Source organism: Oncorhynchus gorbuscha, linkage group LG04, assembly GCF_021184085.1.
Source record: "Oncorhynchus gorbuscha isolate QuinsamMale2020 ecotype Even-year linkage group LG04, OgorEven_v1.0, whole genome shotgun sequence".
NCBI lineage: Eukaryota > Metazoa > Chordata > Actinopteri > Salmoniformes > Salmonidae > Oncorhynchus > Oncorhynchus gorbuscha.
This window is the reverse complement of record NC_060176.1, coordinates 74,462,122-74,488,525: the sequence shown is the minus strand read 5'-3', so window position 1 is coordinate 74,488,525 and position 26,404 is coordinate 74,462,122. Positions and strand designations below refer to the sequence as shown.

The following is a 26,404-nucleotide window of genomic DNA, read 5'->3' as shown; positions in this document are numbered from 1 at the left end:
CACACACAATTGGTTTAAAACACTTGTTTATTTCATACAAATTCCCAAACAGCAAATAAAATACTACGTTAAGAATGATGACAGAACGCTTAATGTACATCAAAGCATCACTCACAGAAAGCGAACATCACATATCCCATTACTTACAATAGGAGAATACAACAGGTCTATTCCCTGCAGTGTACATAATATTGCACAACAATTCACACAGACCTGCACAGCCGAGGCATACATGCTACAGTTTAAAGTGCTAGCTTGAACCAATAGACTGAGTGTCTGTCTGCAGAACATTTGGTTTAACTTACTACTGAAAACCATAAGATTCCCTTTTTCTACAATCAGCAGTGGATATGTACAGTAGCTAGAATAAGACGAGCACTATAGCAAATATCTACTGTGAAAGACAACTCCTGTGGCCACTAGTGACTTGACCCAAGATAAGCAAATTAACAAACACACCTACGAGACATTCAATTTGTTCTGTAAATAATACATTCTGTGATAAACACAATCCCGAACCTGTTAATTAAGTGCATAGACTTTTTAAAAGGTGTTTCAGTCATTTAAAAAAGGAACAGGTAGAAGTGTTGTGTCCTAAAAGGAATGGTAGAGAATTATGCGCACCAATTCTGAAGCAGCTAGGATTTAAAATTAAGACTACAGATTGTTGTTCCTCAAAATAAATGTACATGATTCAGATAAGCAAAACAATTAACGCAGCAAATTCTAGGATACGCAACACTCAAACGGACCTAAAACATCACAGAAAAGGAAGCGTCCAGATTTTAAAAATGCTCCCTTGACAAATTCAGTCAGACATGATCTAGTTCCAACTACAATTTCACCAATTTCCCAAATTGCTCAAGTTTGATTAAGCTGAGAAACTTCACAGCACATACAAATCTCAAAGAAAACAAATTGCAGATCTATGACTTATTTTACCCCCCAAAAAATAATGCCACTAGATATGTACATTGATGTAAACATTTAAAATAGTTAATTTCAGTTTACTATTGGATATATGAACAATCTTAAAAGGCTGAGATTAGGGTACAGTAAATTACTAATGTATTTATGGAAGCCGCAAAGAAAAGTACAATTCTGTTGAGGAGAAAGGTATAGTTTTCCAGGGCTGATAGGCCAAACCTGAGAAAAACAGATTATCCTTACCCTCAAGAAAAAAAAACATACGTACAAATATTGTCCAAAAACCCATGTAAGGAAGCCAGAGGGGACCGGGGCACCGTTCAGCAGGGGTAACCATTCAGAAATAGAAAATGTATAGAGACAAAATGACTCCCTTTTCGAGAGGACAAAGCATCTGATCAGATTACACAATACATTTCTAAATCGGAAGGTTCTGAAACGCTGCACACGGCTGAACAGACCCATGGTATGCCCTAAAACCTTGTTGTCCTAGCTGATACTCAAGAGCCAATCGTCAATGTGCATAACAAATGTCTAAGTTCTGTACACTAACATGACATGTGTCAAGAAGAAGTCGCATCGTAGTAGATTTCCGTGGGACAGTTTGTGTAGTGAGAACCTGTAGGTTTTGAAGTTTCACATTCCCAGTGCTAACCAGAATTCCCAGTGCTAACCAGAATTCCCAGTGCTAACCAGAATTCCCAGTGCTAAACAGAATTCCCAGTGCTAAACAGAATTCCCAGTGCTAAACAGAAAACATTCACTGCTATTGAACTGCATCCGAGGCAGCAGTGCAAGGTAAATTCATTAACGTGATAATTTAGTGATCAACAACTAATCTCCGTGAGTGTAATTTTAAGTCGAGATCCGCACGTGACAAAAGTCTCCCACTGACAGCAAAGCACGATTTACGTCTGAGTAGCACACACAGACCTCATTAGAATTACACCCTGAACGTGGATGTTTAGTGTTACGATTCAGATAAATATGTTCTGCATTGAAAGTGTTCAGAGTGGTTAGGTAGTGACATTAAGTGCAAGAAAGTGCGCTAATCTTTAATAAAAATACATGAGCATGTGTCCAAATCAAATTCAGTGTAACAAACTGGTGTTGACAGACTCTTGACTAAGGACATTGATTAGGTATGATTTGTATTACACATTTTTGGTAGGGATGTTTCTCAACCGAGGGGTCGTTGTGACCTACACACACTCACCCTTGTAAGTGATGACTAGCCTTGCTGTTGTGCACGGTTAAACAAATCATATCATTTGTTAGATGATATTTATTGTGAAAGGCACAGAGGCATAGACGTAGCTGCAAGGCTCTTCAGGTTTCTCTTGGCTACGTTTTACTGGACTTAGTAGTGATGCATAAATAGGTGTTCATTTAAAAAAAAACAAAGACCTGGATTAATAATAGTCAGCTGAAATACTGCAGACAAAAACAAAATCATTACAAAACATACCTGACTGAAAGCAGAGACCAACATGAACGTGTTGAGCGGGAGAGACCCGTGTGTGTGGAAGGCCCAGCATCTCACATATACGACAGCCGCTTTTCTGCGATGAACTCCTCTAGATGAACCTTGCCACTACCCATGAGGCCAAAGGCAGGGTACATGGTACCGGAGCAGTCCACCTGCCGCTCGTAAAGGCACCTCATGGTGTCTGCATCGTAGAAGTAGACCCGGCCCACATCGTAGTCTAGGCACACGCCGATACGCTGTGGCATAGGCAGCACCCGGTTGCTGTGGTCGCCGTGGTCGCTGCCGGCAGAGATGGAAGCTTTGGGGAGGAACATTTTACCCATGCCCACAGTGAGCAGAGTGAAGGGCTGGGACAGATCATAGCACGTGTCCTCGCTGCCACTGTCGTGCCCACTGTCGTGGTCGTACCTGGAGGTGGGAGACAGGCAACAGTCAGCTTACTACAGACCATTCAATAACTGTCACACTGATCGTTTCCTCATTGTTACCTGGAAGCCTGTTCAAATAGAAGATATTGTTAGAAAGAATTGTTGAAAAACTAAGGCCTTTTCTGTGAATTAACCCTTGACAGCACATGTCCAACTCATTCCACAGAGGGCTGAGTGTCTGTAGGGTTTCGCTCCTCCCTTGTACTTGATTGATGAATTAAGGTTACTAATTAGTAAGCTACTCCTCACTTGGCTGTCTAGGGCTATCTGAAAAGAAAAACCAGCAGACACTAGGCCCTCCATGGAAAGAGTGACACCCCTGGTTTACAATTTAATGCTTCTTACGTCGCAGGCTTCTTTGTGACTCAGTCCTAATCCTTAGTGAGTGATAGAGTTAGTCTGAGGCGGCAGAGTTTACCTGGGGCTACTAGTGTCTCGGGGGTTGTGGAACCACTCCAGCAGTTTGGAATCAGAGGCCACGCCCACCTTGACCAGGTAGGAGTGGGGCTCCACGCGGAAGGCCCAGTAGTGTCTGCCCTGAGAGATGCCCGTGTCACCGATGATGTAGTCCAGGCCCATGTAGCTGCCTGTCTGCACACGCTCAGCAGCCAGCAGGAAGGCCATGCCGGCCATGCTCTCCACAGAGTCACGGCGCCTGCTCAACGCCAGCCGCTCCGAGCTGAAGCCGCAATTGTCGTTGAATAGGAAGCCAAATGCTACGGGAAAAGAGCAACACAAAAGGAACAGTCAGACGCCGATAGAATGTCCTGTTTGATCATCGTCTCAGGATGCCAGCGAGAAGGTGGGCTTTCATAAAGTGTCACATGAGGGCGCCATTGTAAAGATCTTTTAAAAAAGTTAAGGAATTGACAGAATTTCCAAATGTATCCATTTACAAGACAAACCATGCTTTATTTCTTATGTAAGGTTATTTTAAATTATTTTCTAAGCCACATCTGCTGCGGCTCAAGTCTCAAAATAGTTACAAGGCCAAAGGCCATAATTACTATTCACTTACCAACTAAAATAGTTATTCCTGTGCAATGAGCCATTGCATTCTGTCGCCATGGTAAAGCATTTAATTCATATTTATTCACAAAAATACTAACCATTTACCACTTGTTGCATGAACGACACAAACGTGAGTGATCTTAAAAGATAACCTTCATTAAAAAAAAAGACAAATGTATTGTCGTACAGTAATGATAAGTATGAAGTATGCCTACAATGACTTGTGAGGCGTGTTGCAGCTACTGTTATGTCTGGTCTGTCTGAAGCCTGCATTGACCCAGAATTCCACCTCATTACTAACACACTGCGCACCCCACTGCAAAAAATCCCCAGTCAGGACACAGGAATGTGGGTTCCAAGTCCTATCACTGGGCTTCAATCCACAGTGGACCCAGCTCTCAGCCATAGTTTACTGCAGACTAATAAGGCATTGGAGGATAAACAAAATCTGAATGGATCAGCAATTATACACACACATGGAAGTTCGGACGAGAGGGTGGGGACTAGACGTCGACTGATTATGATTTTTCAATGCCGATACCGATTATTGGAGGACCAAAAAAGCCGATACCAATTAAAAAAAGAAAAAAAAACAGCCAATTTGTTTTATTTGTAATAATGACAATTACAACAATACTGAATTAACACGTATTTCAATAATAATATATAAATCAATAAAATCAAATTAGCCTCAAATAAATAATGAAACGTGTTCAATTTGGTTTATATGCAAAAAAAAAAAAAAGTGTTGGAGAAGAAAGTAATATGTGCCATGTAAAAAAGCTAACGTTTAAGTTCCTTGCTCAGAACATGAGAACATATGAAAGTTGGTGGTTCCTTTTAACATGAGACTTCAATATTCCAAGGTTTTAGGTTGTAGTTAATATAGTATTTATAGGACTATTTCTTTCTATACCATTTGTATTTCATATATCTTTGACTATTGGATGTTCTTATAGGCACTATAGTATTGCCAGTGTAACAGTAAAGCTTCCTTCCCCCTCGCCCCTACCTGGGCTCGAACCAGGAACACATCGACAACAGCCACACTCGAAGCATCGTTACCCATCACTCCACAAAAGCCGCGGCACTTGCAGCGCAAGGGGAATAACTACTCCAAGTCTCAGAGCGATTGATGTTTGAAACAGTATTAGCGCACACCACCCAGCTAACTAGCTAGCCATTTCACATTGGTTACACCAGCCATTAGGCTGATAGGCTTGAAATCATAAACAGCACTGTGCTTGCGAAGAGCTGCTGGCAAAACGCACAAAAGTGCTGTTTGAATGAATGACTACGGGCCTGCTGCTGCTCAGTCAGACTGCTCTATCAATGCAGACTTAATTATAACACACGGAAATACGAGCCTTTGGTCATTAATATGATCAAATCCGGAAACTATCATTTCGAAAACAAAACGTTTATTATTTCAGTGAAATACGGAACGTTCAGTATTTTATCTAACGGGAGGCATCCCTAAGTCTAAATATTTTTATTACATTGCACAACCTTCAATGTATGTCATAAATTACGTAAAATTCTGGCAAATTAGTTCGCAACGAGCCAGGCAGCCCAAACTGTTGCATATACCCTGACTCTGCGTGCAATGAACGCAAGAGAAATGACAATTTCACCAGGTTAATATTGCCTGCTAAACTGGATTAGTAGTTATAACTATTGATTATGATTGATTGTTTTTTATAAGTTTAATGCTAGCTAGCAATTTAGCTTGGCTTCTATTGCATTCGCGTAACAGGCAGGCTACTCGTGGAGTGCAATGGTTAGAGCGTTGGACTAGTTAACTGTGCGGTTGCAAGATTGAAACCCCTGAGCTGACAAGGTGAAAATCTGTCGTTCTGACCCTGAACAAGGCAGTTCGCCCAGTTCCTAGGCAGTCATTGAAAATGTGTTCTTAACCGACTTGCCTAGTTAAATAAAAAGGTATAAAAATAACAAAATCGGAGCCCAAAAATACTGATTTCCGATTGTTATGAAAACTTGAAATCGGTCAACCTCTAGTGGGGACTGTCCAATTCAATAGACTTGAGGAATTAAGGAGATCTAGTGCTTTACAGACAGTATATGACAGTTAAAATCAGAGCACTTCACCATCAGAGGCTGAAAAACATAGAAAGTCGTAAGCAGATATACTGTTACTCTGGGACTCTGCTGCACTTCAGTCAGTCTAAAAGAAACAAAGCATTCAAAAGGCTGTGATTTCTGCAATCCATTAAAGGAGATGGGTTCCAGAAGTGACAGTCACACGGCAATTTCATAACTGTCCCCTGTATTTTATCCCACAGTTCACTTTGAACAGTGGAGCATCTGTCTATTTGTAATCTTCTACTTTCACAGCCTAGTAGATATAAGCCGGCTATAGAGCCCAGTATACTTGTTTTTCCCCAGTTCCTGCAACACAGAAATGGCGTTAAAGCATTGTTACATGATTGCCAAGCATTTTTTTTTAGTTACGAGTTGCTATTCCAGTAGTGCCGTGTTTCAGAATATGGCCCAGGCCCACCTCTCTCCCTGCCCATCACGAGTTCCACCCCTACACATGAATACGACATCATCAGTGCGTTTGTGAGACATCAGTGCCTGGAGCCTACCTGGGGCAGGTGGTGTGTGGAAGGTGACCTCTGGGCTGTAGGGGCTGTAGAGGGAGTTGCGGCAGCTGCGGACTCGGAACGAGTAGAGGCTGTCGGCCTCCAGATCACACACCACTGTGCTAGGGCCGTACACCCTGTCTGTGAGGCGCCAGCGGCTGTCGCCGTCCTGCTCTGCGCCTAGCCTCCTGTACTCCAGCACCTGGTGGTCTGTGGCCAGGGTATCCTCAGCCAGCTGCCAGCACAACAAGCCCTCGTTGTAGACGTGACTACGGGACAGATCAATGATGGGAGGCTCGGGGACTGAGAGAGCAGAGAAAAGGAAATGGCAGAGTGAGGTGGTCAGGTTAAAGTCCAAGTCTACCAAAAAATACAAATATCTAAATTGACAAACTAACATAAGCAAGCCTTGGACAAGTAAGCCTTGACAGAGACATAACGGTCCATACAAAACATGCTAGACTTCATTTTAAAATGATATTGGTTAGCTGGAAATCATATTTTTAGTTTTAGTTTGACACATTGGTTTATGTAAGTACATGGAGTCCTTACAAGATGTGACTGAACTCAGTGCAGACAGACTATGAACAGGAAGATTGAGAAGCTAAAAAAAATATTGCCAGGAAAAGCACTTTGCAAATCCTTCACCCCCCCTCCCCTCCTCCTCACTGCAGACATAGCTTCCTGTCAGCCACAGCCAGGTCCAGCAGGTTTAATCAGGACTGGAGTGTGTGGGGGGACTGGGCGGCCAGCCAACCCAGCGGGCAACCAGCCTGAGTGCCGCTATTCTCAGAGAAACAACCTATTGATCAGGCTACGGCCGGGACAGGACAGGCATTACACCAAACAGAGGCTTCTCCTTGTTTCTCACTGGCTGTGAGACCAGACTGCAGCCTCTGGAGGGGCTGGATTAGGAAGGGGGAGAACGCACAACACAACACCTTTATGGTTCAACTAGTGGGGGGATAGATTCAAATATAGAGCCAGTGAGAGCATAGAAGACTCCACAACACCATAAATGAGATCTGCTTGAGTACTGGGGTTGAAATTACACATCACCTCTTTGGGTGATCTACAGTATCTGGGAGGTGCCAGTCAGCCTCCCCAGACCCCCACCCATACTGTTTCCTTACATTTGTTGCCTTGTGAAGACAACCCTGGCGTGATCCTGGTGCTGGGTTGGAGCTGTTTGTTTCTTTACTCTGTCTGGTCTAGTTTAATGAGAAATCCATGCAGCGCTGCTCCATGTAGCCCACTTCTACAGGTCTGAACCCTGTCCTCAAGGACAGCCTGGCCCCCACTCTGCCAACCAACTGTCGCTAACGAACACAGATGACCCTTCGTCTCTCTACGGGGAGACAAAGCAGGGCCCCTTTGTGGTCAGTAATCTTTATAGCGCGACGAGCCCAAAAGCCCATTCAATACACACAGTAATACCTGTGGGACAGAGGGAGCAGGGTTGGAACTCATTCCGAGGACAGCCACAGTTAGATGGGAGCCATTTTTTTTATTTAACCTTTATTTAACCAGGTAGGCTAGTTGAGAACAAGTTCTCATTTGCAACTGCGACCAGGCCATTAAGAAGCCTCCTGTTTACTTCCAGGGTAGCGCTGCCCCTACTTAATATGCGCATGTCAAATCAGTTCGTATTCACAGGAACATAATTATATCCAGCCCACTGCACAGTTCCTTTTTCTCTAAATCGAGTCTATATTCAAAGCAGTGGACCAGCAAAAAGCCCTGCAATGCTCTCTGTGCCAAAATCCCTGTGTGTATATCAGGAGTGTAACCGGCTTATTTAATTAAAAGCGCTTCTGGTTACCAGTGTCTTAACAGAGAGCAGAGCCCAGGAGGTGGTGAAAGTGACTGACAGGTTGAGGCGGAGGTGAGTTAAAGGGGAACCAATGAGGAGTGTCAACAAATTAAGGTCAAACTTTGGGCTTGCATTGCAATGTCTGCATACATTTTTACATATTAGGAGTGTGGGGTGGGGTACTCACCTCCCCCAAAACATAGCTCCTTCAGCATAGTCTCCTCTCTGGAAGTTTCCAGCACAAACTCATCAAAGGAGGGGTCAGCCGCGGGGTGGAACGTTCTCAGAGACTCGGTGGATTTCGCAATTCTGGAAAGAAAATGGCAGATATTCACTTTGTAGTGAACAAAGTGAATGGCTGCCCGCCATAACTGGCTACGAGACTATTGCAGCACTGCTAGGCTTCCCAGTAAAGCAAGAAAAATTATCAAGCATCCCAAAAGTGTTAAAGCCCACGCTAACATATGTAGGTTCACAAAATCAGTCATTGCTAGTACCGGATGATATTGATTTTATGCCTCAAACTCACACAGAACACCTTTGATGATAGTGGTAGCAATACATGGTTATAACATTACAGAAAAGATGGTGTTTCTCTTTATATTCAGAACCACATTCCTGTAAAGCTTAGAGAGGATCTCATGTTAAATACTGTTGGCTAATTTGGCTACAGGTTCATCTGCCTCACTTAAAGCCAATTCTGGTGGGAAGCTGCTATAGACCAAGTGCTAACAGTCAGTATCTGGATAATGTGTGAAATGCATGTGATATCAACAGAGGTATATTTTCTGGGTGATTTAAATATTGACTGGCTTTCGCTGGATAGATTCCCAGAGCTTACATGGTAATCTGTCATTCTGCCCCTGAACAAGTGAGTTAACCCACTGTTCCCCGGTAGGCCGTCAATGTAAATAAGAACTTGTTCTTAATTGACTTGCCTAGTTAAATAAAGGTTCAATTTAAGCTTCAAACTCGTGCCTGCAACCTGGTTTAGGTTATCAACCTACCAGGGTAGTTACACACATTACAGGAATGAAATCAACATGTGTTGATCAGATCTTACCTAATGATGCAGAAATTCATTTCTCATTTCAAATTCATCACAATATAGTAGTCATATCTAGGAAGACCAAAGTTCATCAGATGTACTGATCACAATATAGTAGTCATATCTAGGAAGACCAAAGTTCCAAAGGCTGGGCCTAATAGTGTATAATACGACCCTGGCGTGATCCTGGTGCTGGGTTGGAGCTGTTCGTTCCTCTACTCTAGTTTAATGACAATATATACAATAGGTTTAGTAGTGAGGTTGTTGATGTGAATAATATTTGTTGGTCCATTTTGAGCAGCCAGACGCTGCACTTGACACATTCATGAAATTGCTTATCCCAGTTACAAACTGGGATAAGCAATAATTGTATGGTTGAGAAGTATGAGGCAAAAGGGATGGCGAATTGGTTTGGCTGTACAACCGATTGGCAAAACTGACGAAACAAAAATAAACTACACAATGAAACAAAGAAATGACAAAGACAGTAAAAAAAATAAAAAATAAAAAAACATTGAAGCACCTTAAATGACATGTTTGTCAGAAAAGCAAACAGAGCTCCATCATTCATTGAATCAGATGGCTCATACATCACAAAACTCACTGATATGACAACTAATTTCATGCTGTTTTCATTGGCAAGATAATCAAAAGGCATGAAATGAAGGCAACAAACGCTGACACTACAGATCCAAGTATATCCAACCAAATTATCAAAGACAAGCATTATCATTTTGAATTCGGTAAAGCAAGTGTTGAAGAGGTGAAAAAAAATAGTTGTGGCTTGTCTAGCAACAATGACAAGCCACCGGGGTCTGACAACTTGGATAGAAAATTACTACAGGACAATAGCGGACAATATTGTCGTCATTCCTATTTAAGCCTACTAGAAAGTGTGCCCTCAAGCTTGGAGGAAAGAAAAAGTTATTCCCCTCCCTAAGAATAGTAAAGACCCCTTAACTGGCTCAAACAGCCAACCAATCAGCTTGTTACCAACCCTTAGTTAATTTCAGGAAAAAAATAGTTTGACCAGATACAATGCTATTTTACAGTAAACAAATTGACAGATTTTCAGCACGCTTATAGGGAAGGACATTCAACAAGCAGCACTTACACAAATGACTGATTGGCTGAGAGAAACTGATGATAAAAAGAATGCGGGGGCTGTTTTGTTAGACTTCAGTGCAGCTTCTGACATTATCGATCACTTCAAGAGCTGCAGTTAGTTTCAGAACGGTGGCAAGGAATAATTTAGTCCTAAATATTTCAAAAACTAAAATAATTGTATTTAGGACAAATCATTCACTAAACCGCAACTAAATCTTGTAATAAATCATGTGGAAATTGAAGTGACTAAACTGCTTGGAGGAACACCGGATTATAAACTGTCATGGTAAAAACATTGATACAACAGTAGCGAAGATGGGGAGAAGTTTGTCCATAATAGCGCTGGTCTGCTTTCTTAACAACACTATCAACAAGGCCAGTCCTACAGGCCCTAGTTTCTACCTTCTTAACAACACTATCAACAAGGCAGGTCCTACAGGCCCTAGTTTCTACCTTCTTAACAGCACTATCAACAAGGCAGGTCCTACAGGCCCTAGTTTCTACCTTCTTAACAGCACTATCAACAAGACAGGTCCTACAGGCACTAGTTGTCGTACCTGGACTACTACATGACTGAAAATGTGCCACAAAGAGGGACTTAAAAAATTTGCAATTGGCTCAGAACAGGTCAGCGGTCCCTTGGATGTATAGAGAGCGAACAATAATATCCATGTCAATCACATGGCTCAAAGTGGAGGAGAGATTGACTTCATCACTAATTGTATTTATGAGCGGTATTGATATGTTGAATGCACCAGTCTGTTTGAACTACTGGCACAACTCGGACACCCATGCATACCCTACATGCCACCAGAGGTCTCTTCACAGTCCAGAACAGACTATGGGAGGCACGCTGTACTAAATAAAGCTATAACTACAAGTAACTCATTCCAGCAGTCCATTTTTTTTTAAATCTGATAACAATACACCTTATGGAACAGCGGGGACTGAAGCAACAAACAGACATGCATACAAACACATAACATATGCACTATACAAAAATGGATTTTGTGTTATAGATGTGTTAGTAGAGGCCTGAGGACACACTTAATGTTGTGAAATCTGTTACGAATGTATTGTAATGTTTTTCAAATGTATAACGGCCTTAATTTTGCTGGACCCCAGGAAGAGTAGCTGCTGCCTTGGCAGGAGTTAATGGGGATTCAAAATAAATACATGCTAGCAAAGAGACCACTATCAGAGATGGATTTCCCGAGCAAGATAAATGAGCATGGGAGACGTGTGGGCGGGTGACAGGAACAGTGTTAGGTGAATGAAGTCCCAAAGCTGCTTTTTAGTTGTACACATTTAGATCAATTAGCAGGATTAGCGCTCGAGCAGGACATGGGGAATGTAAACAGCACTTCACCATTCCAATCTGTCCCAGTGTCCCTGATACTTGGTGTCATGGATCTTCGACACCCTCAACCTACCCGTAAGCAGGTTTATTTTAGTACTGGAGGAGTCACAGGGCCCAAATCCCCATTAGGAAACCTAGATAACAAGAGCAGCCACAGGGAAATGGCATTCTGGCCTGTAATAGTTTGAAAAGGGGTCCTTTGAATTACCCAACTTTATTAAACAATGGTGATATTAAATAACCATTAGCATTTATCTCCACTGATGGTAACTGTCGAGAGCCAGTCTACTGTGCCTTTGTATACTAATGTGTTGGGAGTGGCAGTCAGGGCTGGAGGCTGACAGTGTTGGGTGAAATTGCCCTAGAAGATGATCTTCCCTCAGATCAGCAATTCCCCACTACTGGTTTAGGTTATGATTGGAGGAGGGGAAGCTGAACTTAGATCTGCAACTAGGGGAAATGTGTCCCTGGAGCGGAGGCTGACCTGGTGTGCAGCTGCTTGGCCGTCTGAACGAAGCAGGATTGGTCTGTCTCCTTGAGGACCTCCTGGGCGTAGCCCACGAGGCCACTATTCTCCAGCATGCCCTGGTACTCCTCCACCTGGCCCCTGAGCTGCTCCAGACGCCGTGTCCTCGACTGCTCGATGGAGTTCAGCATCTCAGACTTCCTCTCCTGGAGGGTCTGGAACAGCCGCTCAAAATGCTCATAGGCCCCACACTGCGCCACCTGGCCATTCTCCTGTAGAGGTAGGGAGCCAACGCATCATGGTGTCATAATACTGCATAGAAATCTGGTTGTGCCATCATGCCTCCTTACCACAAGGATTTTGGCATGACAAAGTAGGAATTGATGGCACAACCCAATCTGGGACCAGGCTAGCATAGAAGTAATATTACAACAAAATGTCAAACGAGAGAAAGCTGTCATAATACAGTACAGACAAACAAACACTTCTGCAGTGGAATTCATGCAAATTATTATGCATTTACATGCATTTGAATATGTGACCTTCCTTCTCAGTGCAGACAATGTCCCTTTGTTATTTAATATAAAGACAAACAGTCAGACACAGGACTAGTTTTATTCCATCAACAACTACTTGCCTCAGTTTCATTGATCAACACCTCCAGGTGGGAAATCTGAGTCCTCACTTGGTCCTCTTTGCTGATTAAGTAATGAATACTCTTTGATAGCTTCTCCTGTTGGAGTCACAACAAAGAACATTTGAGAGCATTCAGAAAACCGATTGAAATCCTACCTCATCCCGGAATGTTCCGGTTGTTCATCAGAACAAAAACACCCAATATGCCTCTGCATACAATACGGCCAGCAGAGAGATCGTCAGATGTTCAATTGATAGATACGCATAAGATACAAATGATTACATTAAATATGAATGAGTCAGGCCCGGTGCCTGTGTCCATAGGCCTCTAAGATTACAGTCAAAGGACACAGAGTCCTCTGTCCCTCTGCTTTCAGTGGCTGACTGACCTCTCTAGTCTGGAGGGGGGGGGGCTGCTTGTTGTTGATGACCGCACATGTGGATTACACTGCTCAAAGGTAAACTGATCCTGTGGACGTGTGCCACTCAGCAGATACAAATGACTGATAAATATTTAATTAGGGGACTCAAAATCAAATCATTTATTAGTTGTGTACATAGTTCAGCAGATGTTATAGCAGGTGCAGCAAAATGCTTAAGTTACTAGCGCCTTTACAATGATGACATTTTTATTTGCCTACTTAATTGACAGAACAAATCCGATTAATCCAAATGCAATCTATACAAAGATTTACACTAGATACTGTATACTAAGAATCCTACGTACAGCTACTGGAATGAGCTGTGTTGAGAAAACAATGTCTAAACACACAATGGAAAAGCTTTTGGACCAGAGACCGGAAGATAAACACTCATGTGAATGGTGGGCAGACATGTATACCTATTCACATACTAAGTAATATAGAATAAGCCTAGAAAACAGTATTATTATTTACCTTTATTTAACTAGGCAAGTCAGTTAAGAACAAATTCTTGTTTTCAATGACGACCCCCTATCAGATAATAGCTTCTCATGCTTTCGCCGAAAAGCATTTTAAAAATCTGACTTGTTGGCTGGATTCACAACGAGTGTAGCTTTAATTCAGTACCCTGCATGTGTATTTTAATGAACGTTTGAGTTTTAACGAGTGCTATCAGCATTTAGCATAGCGCATTTGCATTTCCAGATGTCTATATGAGACGCCTGCGTGTCGGGTAGGAGTAAGAGGTTAAGGAGAAGTTTCTTTAATCCTATGACTAACACTTGTATGTTTAAATGTTTATGATGAGTATTCCTGTAAATTGATGTGGCTCTCTGCAAAAAGCACCAGATGTTTTGGAGGCAAAACATTACTGAACATAACGTGCCAATGTAAACAGATTTTTGGATAGAAATATGAACTTTATCGAACATACATTTATTGTGTAACATGAAGTCCTATGAGTGCCATATGATAATTCTCTCTATTTCTGCTTTTTGTGACTCCTCTCTTTGGCTGGAAAATGGGTGTTTGTGACTAGGCGCCGACTTAGCATACCATGTGATTATGCTTTCACCGTAAAGCCTTTTTGAAATCGGAAACTGTTGGATTAACAAGAAGTTTCTTTAAAATGGTGTATAATACTTGTATGTTTGAGGAATTTTAATTATGAGATTTGTCATTTGAATTTGGCGCCCTGCACTTTCACTGGATGTTGTTCAGGTGGGACGGTAGCGTCCTACGTACCCTAGAGAGGTTAAGCCATTTTCCACAGCTTTGGAAGTATGCCTGGGGTCATTGTCCATTTGAAAGACCCATTTGCGACCAAGCTTTAACTTGCTGACTGATGTCTTAAGATGTTGCTTCAATATATCCACATAATTCTCCTGCCTCAAGATGCCATCTATTTCGTGAAGTGCACCAGTCCCTCCTGCATCAAAGCACCCCCAAAACATAATGTTGCCACCCCCGTGCTTCACGGTTGGGATGGTGTTCTTCGGCTTGCAAGCCTCCCCTTTTTCCTACAAACATAACGGCCAAACAGTTCTATTTGTTTCATCAGACCAGAGGACATTTCTCCAAAAAGATCGATCTTTGTCCCCATGTGCAGTTGCAAACCGTAGTCAGTAGCTTTTTTATGGCGGTTTTGGAGCCGTGGCCTCTCCCTTGCTGAGTGGCCTTTCAGGTTGCCGATATTAGACTCGTTTTGCTGTAGATACAGATACTTTTGTACTCGTTTCCTCCAGCATCTTCAAGGTCCTTTGCTGTTGTTCTGGGATTGATTTGCACTTTTCACACCAAAGTATGTTCATCTTTAGGAGACAGAAGGCGGCTCCTTCCTGAGCGGTATGACAGCTGCATGGTCCCATGGTGTTTACACTTGTTTGCGTACTATTGTTTGTACAGATGAACGTGGTACCGTCAGGCATTTGGAAATTGCTCCCAAGGATGAACCAGACATGGTCTACAAATTTTTTTCCTGATGTCTTGCCTGATTTCTTTTGATTTTCCCATGATTTCAAGCAAAGAGGCACTGAGTTTGAAGGTAGGCCTTGAAATACATCCACATGTACCACTCCAATTGGCTCAAATTATGTAAATTAGCCTTTCAGAAGTGGAAACATCTAGGAGCAACAGCTCAGCTGAGAAGTGGTAGGCCACAAGCTCACAACGGGACCACCGAGTGCTAAAATTAGTTTAAAAGGTAGTCGGTCCTCGGTTGCAACACTCACTACTGAATTCCAATGCAAAGCGTCGGCTGGAGTGGTGTAAGGCTCGCCGCCATTGGGCTCTGGAGCAGTGGAAACACCTTCTCTAGAGTGATGAAATCAGGCTTCACCATCTGGCAGGCCCGACGGACTGATCTGGGTTTGTCGGATGCCAGGAGAACGCTACCTGCCCGAATGTAAAGTGCCAACTGAAGTTTGGTGAAGGAGGAATAATGGTCAGGGGCTGTTTTTCATGGTTTGGGTTAGGCCCCTTAGTTCCAGTGAATGACAATCTAGACCAGGGTTTCCCAAACTCAGTGGTCAGGACCTCAGAGTGCACGTTTTAGTTTTGGCCTTAGCACTACACAGCTGATTAAAATAATGAACTAATCATCAAGCTTTCATCATTTGAATCAGCTATGTAGTGTTACAGCAAAACCCAAAATGTGCACTCCTTGGTGTCCCAAGGACCAGGTTTAGGAAAAGCGGTTCTTGATCATTCTGTGCTTCCAAGTTTGTGGAAGGCCCTTTCCTGTTTCAGCATGACACCGCCCCCGTGCACAAAGCGAAGTCCATACAGAAATGGTTCGTCGAGATCAGTGTGAAAGAAATTGATTGGCCTGTACAGAAATCTGACTTTAACTCATTTGGTGATGAATTGGAATGCCAACTGCAAGCCAGGCCTAATTGCCCAAAATCAGTGCCCAAGCTTACTAACGCCCTGAACGGAAGCAAGTCCCCGCAACAATGTTCCAACATCTATTCACAGAAGTGTTAAGGCTGTTACAGCAGCAGGGGGGGACACCATATTAATACCATGATTTAGGAATGAGATGTTCGAAGACCAGGTGTCGACATACTACATGGCCAAAAGTATTTTAACAGCACTGCTTCACTGACCAGTTGAGCAGACAACCACTTTAAAACTAACACTTTCCCCAAGGATGTATTCATTAGTAGACAACGTAGCAAAAATACTTGCAACAGAAAACAAAACTTTCTTATTCGGCCCATTTGGTTCCTAGAGTACACACCCCTGATTCCTTTCAAGTCAGGTCAAGTGAACGGTTCGAGACAACAGTTCATTATATGGTACCTTGAGGATCTTGTAGGCACTACTCATGGATGTGACTTTGTGGTTGGCGTGGGAGCCTCCCAGCTTGCACAGGTGACAGACTGGACGGCGGCACACCTCACAGTACATGTTGACCTTCTCCATCTCATGCTCCGGACACATCAGCACCTGATGGACGTGAGAAACTCATTGGACTTGCTGACATTTTCAATGCCGCAAACACGTCACACCTCAAAATGCAAAACAGAAGTACTGGAGGAAATTTTTCATGCCCAGAATTCATTAACTCTGAACGGGCAACTGCATAACAAAAGACAGGCAGAGAAAAGACTTGTATTGTCAGCCCAAATTAAAACTTATTATTAAAACTTAATGCTAGTGAGCTGGTTAAGGACCAGTCCTGTCAACATATGATGGCTGCACCATGTACCTGATCAACTCAATGAGTCATCCACCATCATTGACATGAGCAGGTCACTATTCTAAAATCAACACCAGAAAAACCTGCTCGCGATAAACAAAGAAAACCCTGCCGAGGTGGACAATGGCATCTACCTTGGGCCTAAAGTTCATGGTGGGCCCCACATACTCGTGCTGGGCTTTGGGGGTGCCCCATGGATGGTGGAACTTGAAGCACTCGTTGCAGTAGCTGGCCTTGCAGTCCATGCAGCTCTTGGTGGCCTCTTGCTGGGGCGGCTTGCACATGTTGCACATGATAGCCACGGCGGCGCGGGCTGCCTGCCGGTAGCGCTCCACGATGCTCTCCAGGGTGAAGTTCCGGAAGAGCATGCTCATGCCCCGCTCACCCAGGTCCACATCATGTTGGCAGCCTGGGCACGGGAAAGTGGTAACGCGGGGGGTCACAGAGCCACGTCTCCATCCTGGTGAGGAGATGGAGCCTGCTAGGACAGAACAGCCATTAGAGTACTAGTCGAAGGGAGGGCCTGCACAGAGACAGGCAGACAGACTGGAAGGGTCAGTGTCCGACAGAACAAACACGGGTCCTTCCTTCTCCGGCAGCTCTCGCTACAGGGTGACCCCTCTCAACAGTGGATCACACAAGAGATAGGATGAGCATGTGTTTACAATGACCTGGACATAAAAATTCACATAAAAATCTAAATGATTTAAAATAAATTACAAAATCAGGTGGAAAGTAAAAGGTGGGAAACCCACTGACAAAACTAACTGAAAAAGCAATGACAGAACAGATCAACCAAAGGGTAAGAGTAATTGATTTCCACTACCTGCAGAGGAAGTTCATTTTGAAACCATTTGTCCAGTTCAATGCATCACAACCAGATGCCTTGTAAAGCATCATCATCATCTAGAAAGACTACAAAGCTGTAGCATATTATTAGAAAATATGAGGACAAAGGCATTCATGACACATGACAGATGCAAACAGCAGGACCTGGTCACTGAGCATGGAACGCACTTAGGAAAATGGCAAGCAAAGGAAAAGAAAAAAAACATTTTGCAGAGCACCAACAGACGATTGGTGGGCGCAAAGCAAGCATGCGGGTCAATCATGGCGTTTGCATTTGGAATGTGTGTGAGACTGTGTATAATAATGGCAGACTGAGGAGGGTGGAGTAGTGAGTGAGCAGGCTTGATGTTTTGGATGAAGCGGCAGGTCAGGGCGGGGATTGAGATGGAAATCGATGAGGGCCACATGCCCTGGCCTGAAGGCGATATTAAAAGGACAGATACTTAGGCTGAGTGGGTGTTCTGGTCAGGGAGGGAGGAGGTTGCTGCAGCATGTGCCTACAGCAAGGAGTACAGTAGCAGGCTGAGACACACTGCCAACTGCCACAGTGGGATTCAGAGGGTGATTGCTTGAGCAGAGAAAGAGCTCAGGGCAAAAACTGACGAGTCATTGCAAGGCCATTATAGCAGGGCAAAGGGGTGGGTTACCTACAGAACCACATCATTAACAACATGGGCCGGGTCATCATAATGCGACAGAGCCTCATCACCATAACCAGTGGTTATCCAACTGCATTACAAAAGGGATGCAGGCAATCTTGCCAAGAGTATGTGACTAAACCAAATACTGTACACACTGGGAGAAATACATCCTCCCTACACTTTTCTTTTTAACTCTACTTGAAAAATAAACTGTCAAGATGAATGGATTTCAGACAAAGTTGTGGGTTGCCTTTAATACTTGCTCTATGAAAGGGAAAACTGGTTGGTATCCTGCATCAAGTAAAACTCATTCTGGTGCCATTTTTGATACTTGTGTCAGATGCACTTGTTAGCAGAGATGTTGTGAAGTGTTTATAATGGAGGGAATCTTTCACTAGCATTAGGACAATTGCGGCATAGCCTTTTTAAAACATCTACTGAGCACTACAACATTTTAAAAAATAAGTAAAAACTGGAAGAAAAATGTCAGCTGAAGTTTCAGTAAGACCATTGTTTTGTTTGGCATTGTGCTCTAGGGGCATGTCACAAATGTGTGTGCTTTATGGGGCGTGTCACATCAAATAGAACAAATGAGTTGGTTAGAACATTGGCTTCTGGCTAAGAGCAATCTCTACAAACACATGAGTCTAAAACATTATCATTTTCAATTACAGCTAAACCATAGTGCTAAAAAAGCCTCCTCGGGGCAAGCCTGTCAGACGGCATATGATTGAAGGTTGCAGTGGTATAATCTAGAGCACATGTCAAACTCATTCCATGGAGGGCCGAGTGTCTGCAGGTTTTCACTCCACCCTTTTACTTGATTGATGAATCAAGGTATAATTAGTAAGGAACTTCCCTCACCTGGTTGTCTAGGTATTAATTGAAAGGAGAAAAAAAGAAACCTGCACACACTCTGCCCTCCATGGAATGAGTTTGACACAATTGCTCTAGAGAATCTTGGCATATCTAAAACTAAGCCCCTGTGTTGTGTTACATAGAACTAGAACCCCTGCTGCTTCTAAAAGTGAATCTACTGGCCTCCTCCACAAGGTACTGAATGGATCATAGGCTACAGGGAGGGGAAACCCCTCTACAGTTGCACAGGCATTAAGAAATTCCACTTTAAACCAATTTCTTTACGTCCACACCCATTTCTCTCACCTCGGAGATTCCCATCCAGAGCTGTAGCTCGCTCATTCTCCAACCTACTTATTAAGACATGCATGTGTTGAAAGGGAAGCACTAAACCCTGAAAGCACCAGGCCAACAACAAAAAACAGAACACCAAATGTAGACAAATTGGTAGGACATCATTTACATTATGCCTTTGCTCAGTAGACTTTTAAAAAAGCCAGAATGCCACGTCTACCAAAAACAGGTGGTCTATTGTCAGCTGTGTGTTACGTACAGTAGAGTAACAGTAAGTTGGGGTTCACAGGGGGGAGGGGATCTAGTAACACTGTACTCACTACTACAGCTATTCAAAAAATGGAACCCGCGTCTACCTCTCCTCCCAAACGACCTTCTCTGCAGTGTGGCTGCAAGCAATGGACAAAGAAGTGAAGTGAGATTAACATATACAGTATGTGAACAGAAGTGGAGTCACACCTGACGTTCTTCCAATAACAGTGGACAAGTGCCAACAACAGTGCCTAAAAGAAACTGCCCTCTTAAAAAGAGTTTTTGGTCAAAACATGTGAAATCACATATTTCAAAACGTCTATAGGTACATTGAGTTTAACACACTCTAAAACAAAAAAAGTCTGGTCTGAATCCTAATAAAACAAGGTGAAGAAAACAGAGGTTGCAGTAACAAATCATTGTTAGCTTTGAAAGCAGTTGTCTGATAAATATAGTGGAGTCCTGGCTTCAGTTCATTTCATTCCACGCAGGCTGGTTTTGTCACCATGACCACCACTGCTACTGTAATGATGTCACAGATTTAAGACTTTTACTGAAAGGTACGTTAAAGGGATACTTAAGGATTTTGGCAATGGGGTCCTTGATCTACTTCCCCAGAGTCAGATAAACATGTAAGATACCATTTTATGCCTCAGTGTCCAATATGAAGGAAGTTGAGTTAGCAGATGGCATTACTCGTAGATTTCCAGTCGTTGCGCTAGTTAGCACTGGCTTGCAAAACTACCTCCAACTTCCTTCATACTGGACAGACATAAAAGTGGTATCCACGAGTACATCGGACTCTGGGGAAGTAGATCAAGGACCCCATTGCCAAAATATTCCTTAAATAATGTCCTTTAAGATAGTCAACGTAATTATCAGATTTTGTTTCACTAAATCTGCATGAGTGCAATGGTTACTAACCCCACAGGGATTGTAATTTAGTTAATGATTCTTAACATGACCAAGGAAGTATTATCTTTTTACCAGCTCTATAACCCTGTTTTTCTAAACAGCATTGAATGTATCCACTGTTTTAATAGATGCAGACCTGGACATGAAGAAAGGGCACATTCAGGTTGGGCAAATGAGAAATGGTTGGTGTTTTGGAGTGGCAGGGACCAGCTTATGGTTAAGTGAAAGACTGCCTCGTCTCACTCCATGCTGCTAGTGCCTTGGACTTACACATTGACCTCAGTTTTTTTTTTTTTTGCAAAGCAAATAATAATATTGCCCCCCCACCACCACTCAAACATTTCAAATGATTCAGTGGGATAACAGTCATGCTTCATTCCACCATCTGTACATAACTCAAGCCTCATTCTATCCAGGTGCTGAAAATGATAGGTATGTTGTGTTAAGAAATTGCTTGGTATTACTAATATCCACACAATAGAACTATAATTTAAAGGATTTTTGAAGTGAATGACTTACGGACATGGAACTAGAGTCTAGACAAAACAAAAGTGATGACTTAAACGCTAGTCGTGTTACTTCATTCTGTTAAAGAAACTTAAGACCAATCTCAAAGTGGACAAGATTAGAGGGAATGTATGAACATCTAACATGATGATTTTAAACTGGATGAGATCGGGGGTGGTGTCCATTTCATTCTACAACCCAGAGAATGACTTTCAGCAAATACATGTGAAAGATGAACCTGGGTATGAAATGTCCATAGAACTTTACTGCAAATTGCATGTGATGTTGTCAGAATCACAATATGGGCATGAGGACTGGCCAAACCCAAACGCACCTGATCTTGCAAGCCTATCCAGCCTCTCCATGCTTGGCGAGGGCACTCTGGATCGGGGTCCTGGGCTCCCAGGGAGGGAACATTCAGACCCAGCATCGAAGGAATCCTCATGGTTCAACAGCAGCAGCTCTCGCACACACTTGTGACAAACACTGTGCTGACAGGGCAAGATGAGGGGGTGCGTAAACAGCTCCTTACAAATCGGACAAATGAGCTCCCGCTCAATATTCTTGATAGGGACCTGGTGTGGACACAGACAGCACTATTATGTCTACAGTAGTCTCAGGCGAACTGCTCCCACATACAAGAGAGATCAGGCAGGTGGACACGACTAAGCCTGCAGCAACTCGGTCCTAAGGTCCCCAAGGGGGGCACATTGTTTTTTTTTTTCACCCTTACATTACACAGATGATTCAAATCAACATCAAGCTTTGATTATTTGAATTAGCTATGTACTGTTAAGGTAATAAATAAAATATATATATATATAATCTTGGGATAACCAGGACCGAGTTTGGGAAACGCTGGCCTACGGTAATATACATAGTATGAACCGATATTATCGTTCCTTTTCAAATTAAATGTTTAAAAAGTAAGCCAGATTTATTAGACTAGGCATACGTCTAAAATAAAATCACATTCTTCACTGTATTAGGCTTGCCCACTTCAAATACTTTGAAACAGTCAAACAAAAACAAACTCACCTGACACTAATCAATACATTTGATTTTTCCTAAACAAAACTTTAAAAGTGTAGCGTCTACACTGGTAGGCTATGCACGTAGTTAAGGAAGTTCATGCATCAGCTTGTTGGTTAGCTGAGGAAGCACAAAATGGTTACAGCAAAGCTAACAAATCCTCGGAAAAAAAGGAACCACAGATTCTCATCACCATATGAGGAGTTCTTGCTATAGAAATACCCTCATTTCGACCTCGCAATTTGAAATAATAAAAGCAAGGTCAACCATAGAGTCTGCTAACTTCTAACAATGATTAATCAGTATCGTTCCACGACGGTGTTACTAACTTAGTATATATAGTTTGTCATATAAAAACCAGTATGACCTGTACAATTTCCACTTACCGATACAATTGAGTTACGTCGCGACACTGCAGACATGATGAATATATTTTTTGTTCTCGAGGCGTTTAACTTATTAAAAGTTCCCCAGCGTTTGTTATAGATTACGACTACTGCACTCACGAGCGCTGTCGAGTCGACAATGAATTAAATACCGTGACTAGACGCTCTGGATGAAACAGCGAGCGGTGAATCAGCAACAGCGCCGGTGCAGTTGAAGCAATGACAAGCTGTGTGGGGCGGGTTGGAGACACTGAAATCACCATAGTAACAATGCTGCAGCCCTGAGTATTTAACACTATCAGTCCCGAGATCCCAGTAAAAAATAATATGACTCATTTATCTGCCTTTCCAGACTATATTTAGCCTCACATTTAAGTGTTTTACCATTTTCTTTTCAGGACAATGAGGGCTACAAGTACAACACAAAACAACTGGACCTAAGCAGTACCATTTATGAGTTTTATTGACACATTTCAATAAATAAGTCAGCCATAGCAAAAACCTGAGAAAAATGTATGTTTATGAATGCTGCTAGTGGGCTACAGAAATAGTTTGCTCACTGGGTAATTAATATCCAACTAGTCAGTGACAACTGTTTGGAGTTTGTGACAACAACTATGTGAGCTTACTACAGTATTATAGACACCTTGTCCTAGGATTTCCAATGATCTTCTATGTAGAAAAGGAGTGTCAAACTCAATAACATGGAGGGCCTAGTATCTGCGGGTTTTTTTTCTTTTTCCTTTCAATTAAGACCTGGACAACCAGGTGAGTTCCTTACTAATTAGTGACCTTAATTCATGAATCAGGTACAAGGGAGGAGTGAAAACACGAAGAAACTTGGCACCTCCGTGTAACGACTTTGACATGTGTTATTAACAACCCTTGTGTAGCTTGTGAGCATCATCAAAGAGGAAGAGAAAGGCGAGGCCCAACTCAACGGAAAATCGCTCTCCCCTCCAGCAGGTGGCGTTTTTCATCATTTCGCCCACCGAGCAAGGAGTAATTTTATTTATGGAGGTGTATCCGCCGATCTAAAGAAAGGATGGGCGGGAGCTAGACAGCCCATTGCGAAGACGGAAATCAAAGGAACCACAGAAAATAACTCCCATTGCGAGTACGGAGATAACTTTTAATAGTTTGTAGCTCAAGCCATTCGGACTCTATAAAAGATCCTGCTCCGGGCAACTTCGGGATCCATCCTTGTCTCACAAACACAGCTCTAGCTCAGCCCACATTAATCGCACAGACTAAGGGTTGGTATCTACGGCGGATGCAGAAGAAATAGACTAATCCAATCGTACTACACAGAAGTGTAGCTCGAACGCACAATGTTTAAAAAGGGTTGGAAGTCCAAAACGTGCCGGTGATACGGTAGGACTCATTGGGTTAAAAGAGAGGGAGGGCAAAAGGATCGGCTTTCACTGGCTGATAAATGTTTTGCCACCTAGAACATTTGAGAAGGTCAGGTCACACACATTTCTTAGGTGGCTAAGGTCCGTATGGATATCGTCATTACAGTAACAAACCCCCAGCTCACACTGTTCACACCCCTTTTATTGGCAGACAGAAAATTGTTCAGTTTTAAAGCTAATTTCCCGAAATTCTACACATTTTGCATGGGTCTAATATGTTTTTGCTTTTTTAAAGAACAATTCCTGCAATTCTACAAATTGTTCCATGTCTTATGTGTGTTTATATGAGGCCAGGGGTCGGTTACCTGGGGTCCGTATTGACCCCATTCTGGGTCCAGATCCGGACTGTGGTCCGCCAGTTGAGTATGAGGGCACTCGACCAAAACCTGAGGTTTGCAACAATGTTTCAAAATTGAGAGATGCTTCATTGTTGCTTTACCAAAATAGCAACTGCTTGGCCTATCATTTGCAGAGAACATGCACTCATAGCATTGAAGATTATTTTTTAGGGAAGGACATTAGGAATAGGCTATATTATAGTACATGGAGTCCCATGTCAATTATGAATGGCTTGAAATGTAGGCTAAAGCTTACCCTACCCGTTTGCACATCTGGTGCATTGTCCAAAATAATGTTCATGCCAAATGTAAATATTACATGGGTCCTAGTTACACAAATGATGGGCATTAAAGAGATTATCTGGTACTTTTGTGTACAGTAGTTCTGACCGTAGCCTTCAAAAGCCAAAACTGGTCCCGGGAAAAAACTGCTACAATCTCGCATATGTGCAGATTTGTAGACCACGCCATTGCTGTCGCTCACTCTGCTGTAGTTGCATGACGTGCCTCTCGCTCGCGCTATGGAGAGGGGCTGAAGCTCAAAAGTTGAACTCTAATTTCTAGGGGGCTGGCCAATTTAGAGGAAAATGTAGGAAAATGGTGCAGCGCAGCCTCCAAAAAAACGGTCACTTTCAAACTATGGATTTCGTGGCTAATTGCGGTAAAACATTAATTCTGCTCATAGATTATGCATGTATGAATTGCATATCCAGCCCAAAGTGGAATGTTTAAAAAATACTTAGTAGTCACCAAAGTTCCGGAGCATGTCTTTAATAATGTATGCTAATAGGTCAAAAGCCTAGAATATTTCGTAGGACTGCATTTGCAGTATATTTATGTATGTAACCCCTTGGTATCCTGCAAAGGCATATTAGTATATTTAAATTCAATATTTCGATGTATGATGATTGACAACCTTGACATACGATAATGGAATGTATTTGCAGCCTATAAAAGGATAAAGGAAAATAAAGGACTTCATGGAGATTATATGGAGAAGAAAAACCCTTTGTGAGTCTTGCACCCCACATGAACTGCTTACGTCACACTTTCAGATAGCATACGCATAAAATGGATAGATATAGAATAAAATAAAATAAATTACAACAGCCATCTACAAATCCTCATATTTCATGCACATTTTATCTTTGCATCCCTAATCCTGTTCCAAGGACGGCACAAAACCTTGAGCATCCTTCCTCTACCTAGACTACACACCTAGATCTAACCGAAGCAATACTGAAGACGCCAGTTTTGCTCCAACAGGCTACAGATCTGGCATTAACATAAATCATATCTGACGTTCACTTACCTCTCCCGCTGTTATCCGCTGGACTATCTGCTGGACCAAACTCGGTAACATATCCTGATTATCTTCGGTATCCGCGGTATCCGACATAATGCAGATAATGTCGACAAGACAATGGTGGGAATATAATAAACAATGGGTCAATAAGAAATAAATAGCATAAGAAACACTGTAAAAATCAAATGGCTTCCCAAAGAGTGAATGTCACAGTCAGAGAAATATGGTTGCTTCTTCGTCCTCATCCTATATAATTCGAGCATCCTATATAGCATGCACTTCATTCATGCCCCAGCTGCTTGAGAACATTTGAATTAGCTAGAAATCATCTTTGATGCTTAACCCCGCCCTCACTGTACATCTCAGACGTGCGCTTGCCCGCGCAGTTTAGGCATCTGCAGCATCATCGGCGATGTCTCCAACTGAGCCCTTTGTATTTCTTCAGATATAACCCAAGCCTACTCACACAGCAATGAATAGAGTATGGCTATTTTTAAATTACAGAAAATATGATGTTTGGGAATAGAATTGATTACGAAATAAAACTGGAATTCATTGGAGTCGAATTAAACATTGCGTTCATGCATGCTATGCC

At 42.5% G+C, this 26,404-nt stretch overlaps 1 protein-coding gene across 4 annotated transcripts; it reads right to left on the bottom strand.

Moving 5' to 3' along the window:
- Window positions 1–9: 9 nt before the first annotated feature.
- LOC124034641 (E3 ubiquitin-protein ligase TRIM36-like) lies at window positions 10–26,122 on the bottom strand. Of its 4 annotated transcripts, none has more exons than XM_046348083.1 (11): window positions 25,816–26,122; window positions 21,667–21,907; window positions 20,015–20,047; window positions 17,151–17,494; window positions 16,617–16,763; window positions 12,893–12,988; window positions 12,274–12,527; window positions 8,462–8,583; window positions 6,465–6,764; window positions 3,263–3,560; window positions 10–2,824 (listed from the first exon to the last, which is right to left on the bottom strand). In XM_046348083.1, exons 1-11 carry the CDS (start codon window positions 25,900–25,902, stop codon window positions 2,467–2,469), a joined length of 2,280 nt encoding a protein of 759 aa, XP_046204039.1. In that variant the 5' UTR covers window positions 25,903–26,122; the 3' UTR covers window positions 10–2,466. The 4 variants fall into 4 exon arrangements, with proteins under 4 accessions (XP_046204039.1, XP_046204041.1, XP_046204040.1 ...); XM_046348085.1 differs by lacking the exon at window positions 25,816–26,122 and adding an exon at window positions 22,751–23,006; XM_046348084.1 differs by lacking the exon at window positions 20,015–20,047 and having other exon boundaries at window positions 25,816–26,121.
- Between the last annotated feature and the right edge of the window lie 282 nt (window positions 26,123–26,404).

What these genes read in the sequence shown, in the direction of transcription:
- LOC124034641 (XM_046348083.1), bottom strand. Translation starts at nt 25,902, where the DNA reads ATGTCGGATACCGCGGATACCGAAGATAATCAGGATATGTTACCGAGT. An exon ending in GGATAGGCTTGCAAGATCAG is followed by an intron (nt 20,048 to 21,666) that starts GTGCGTTTGGGT and finishes CATTGCTTGCAG; the next exon opens with CCACACTGCAGAGAAGGTCG. An exon ending in CCATGAACTTTAGGCCCAAG is followed by an intron (nt 16,764 to 17,150) that starts GTAGATGCCATT and finishes CACGTCCATCAG; the next exon opens with GTGCTGATGTGTCCGGAGCA.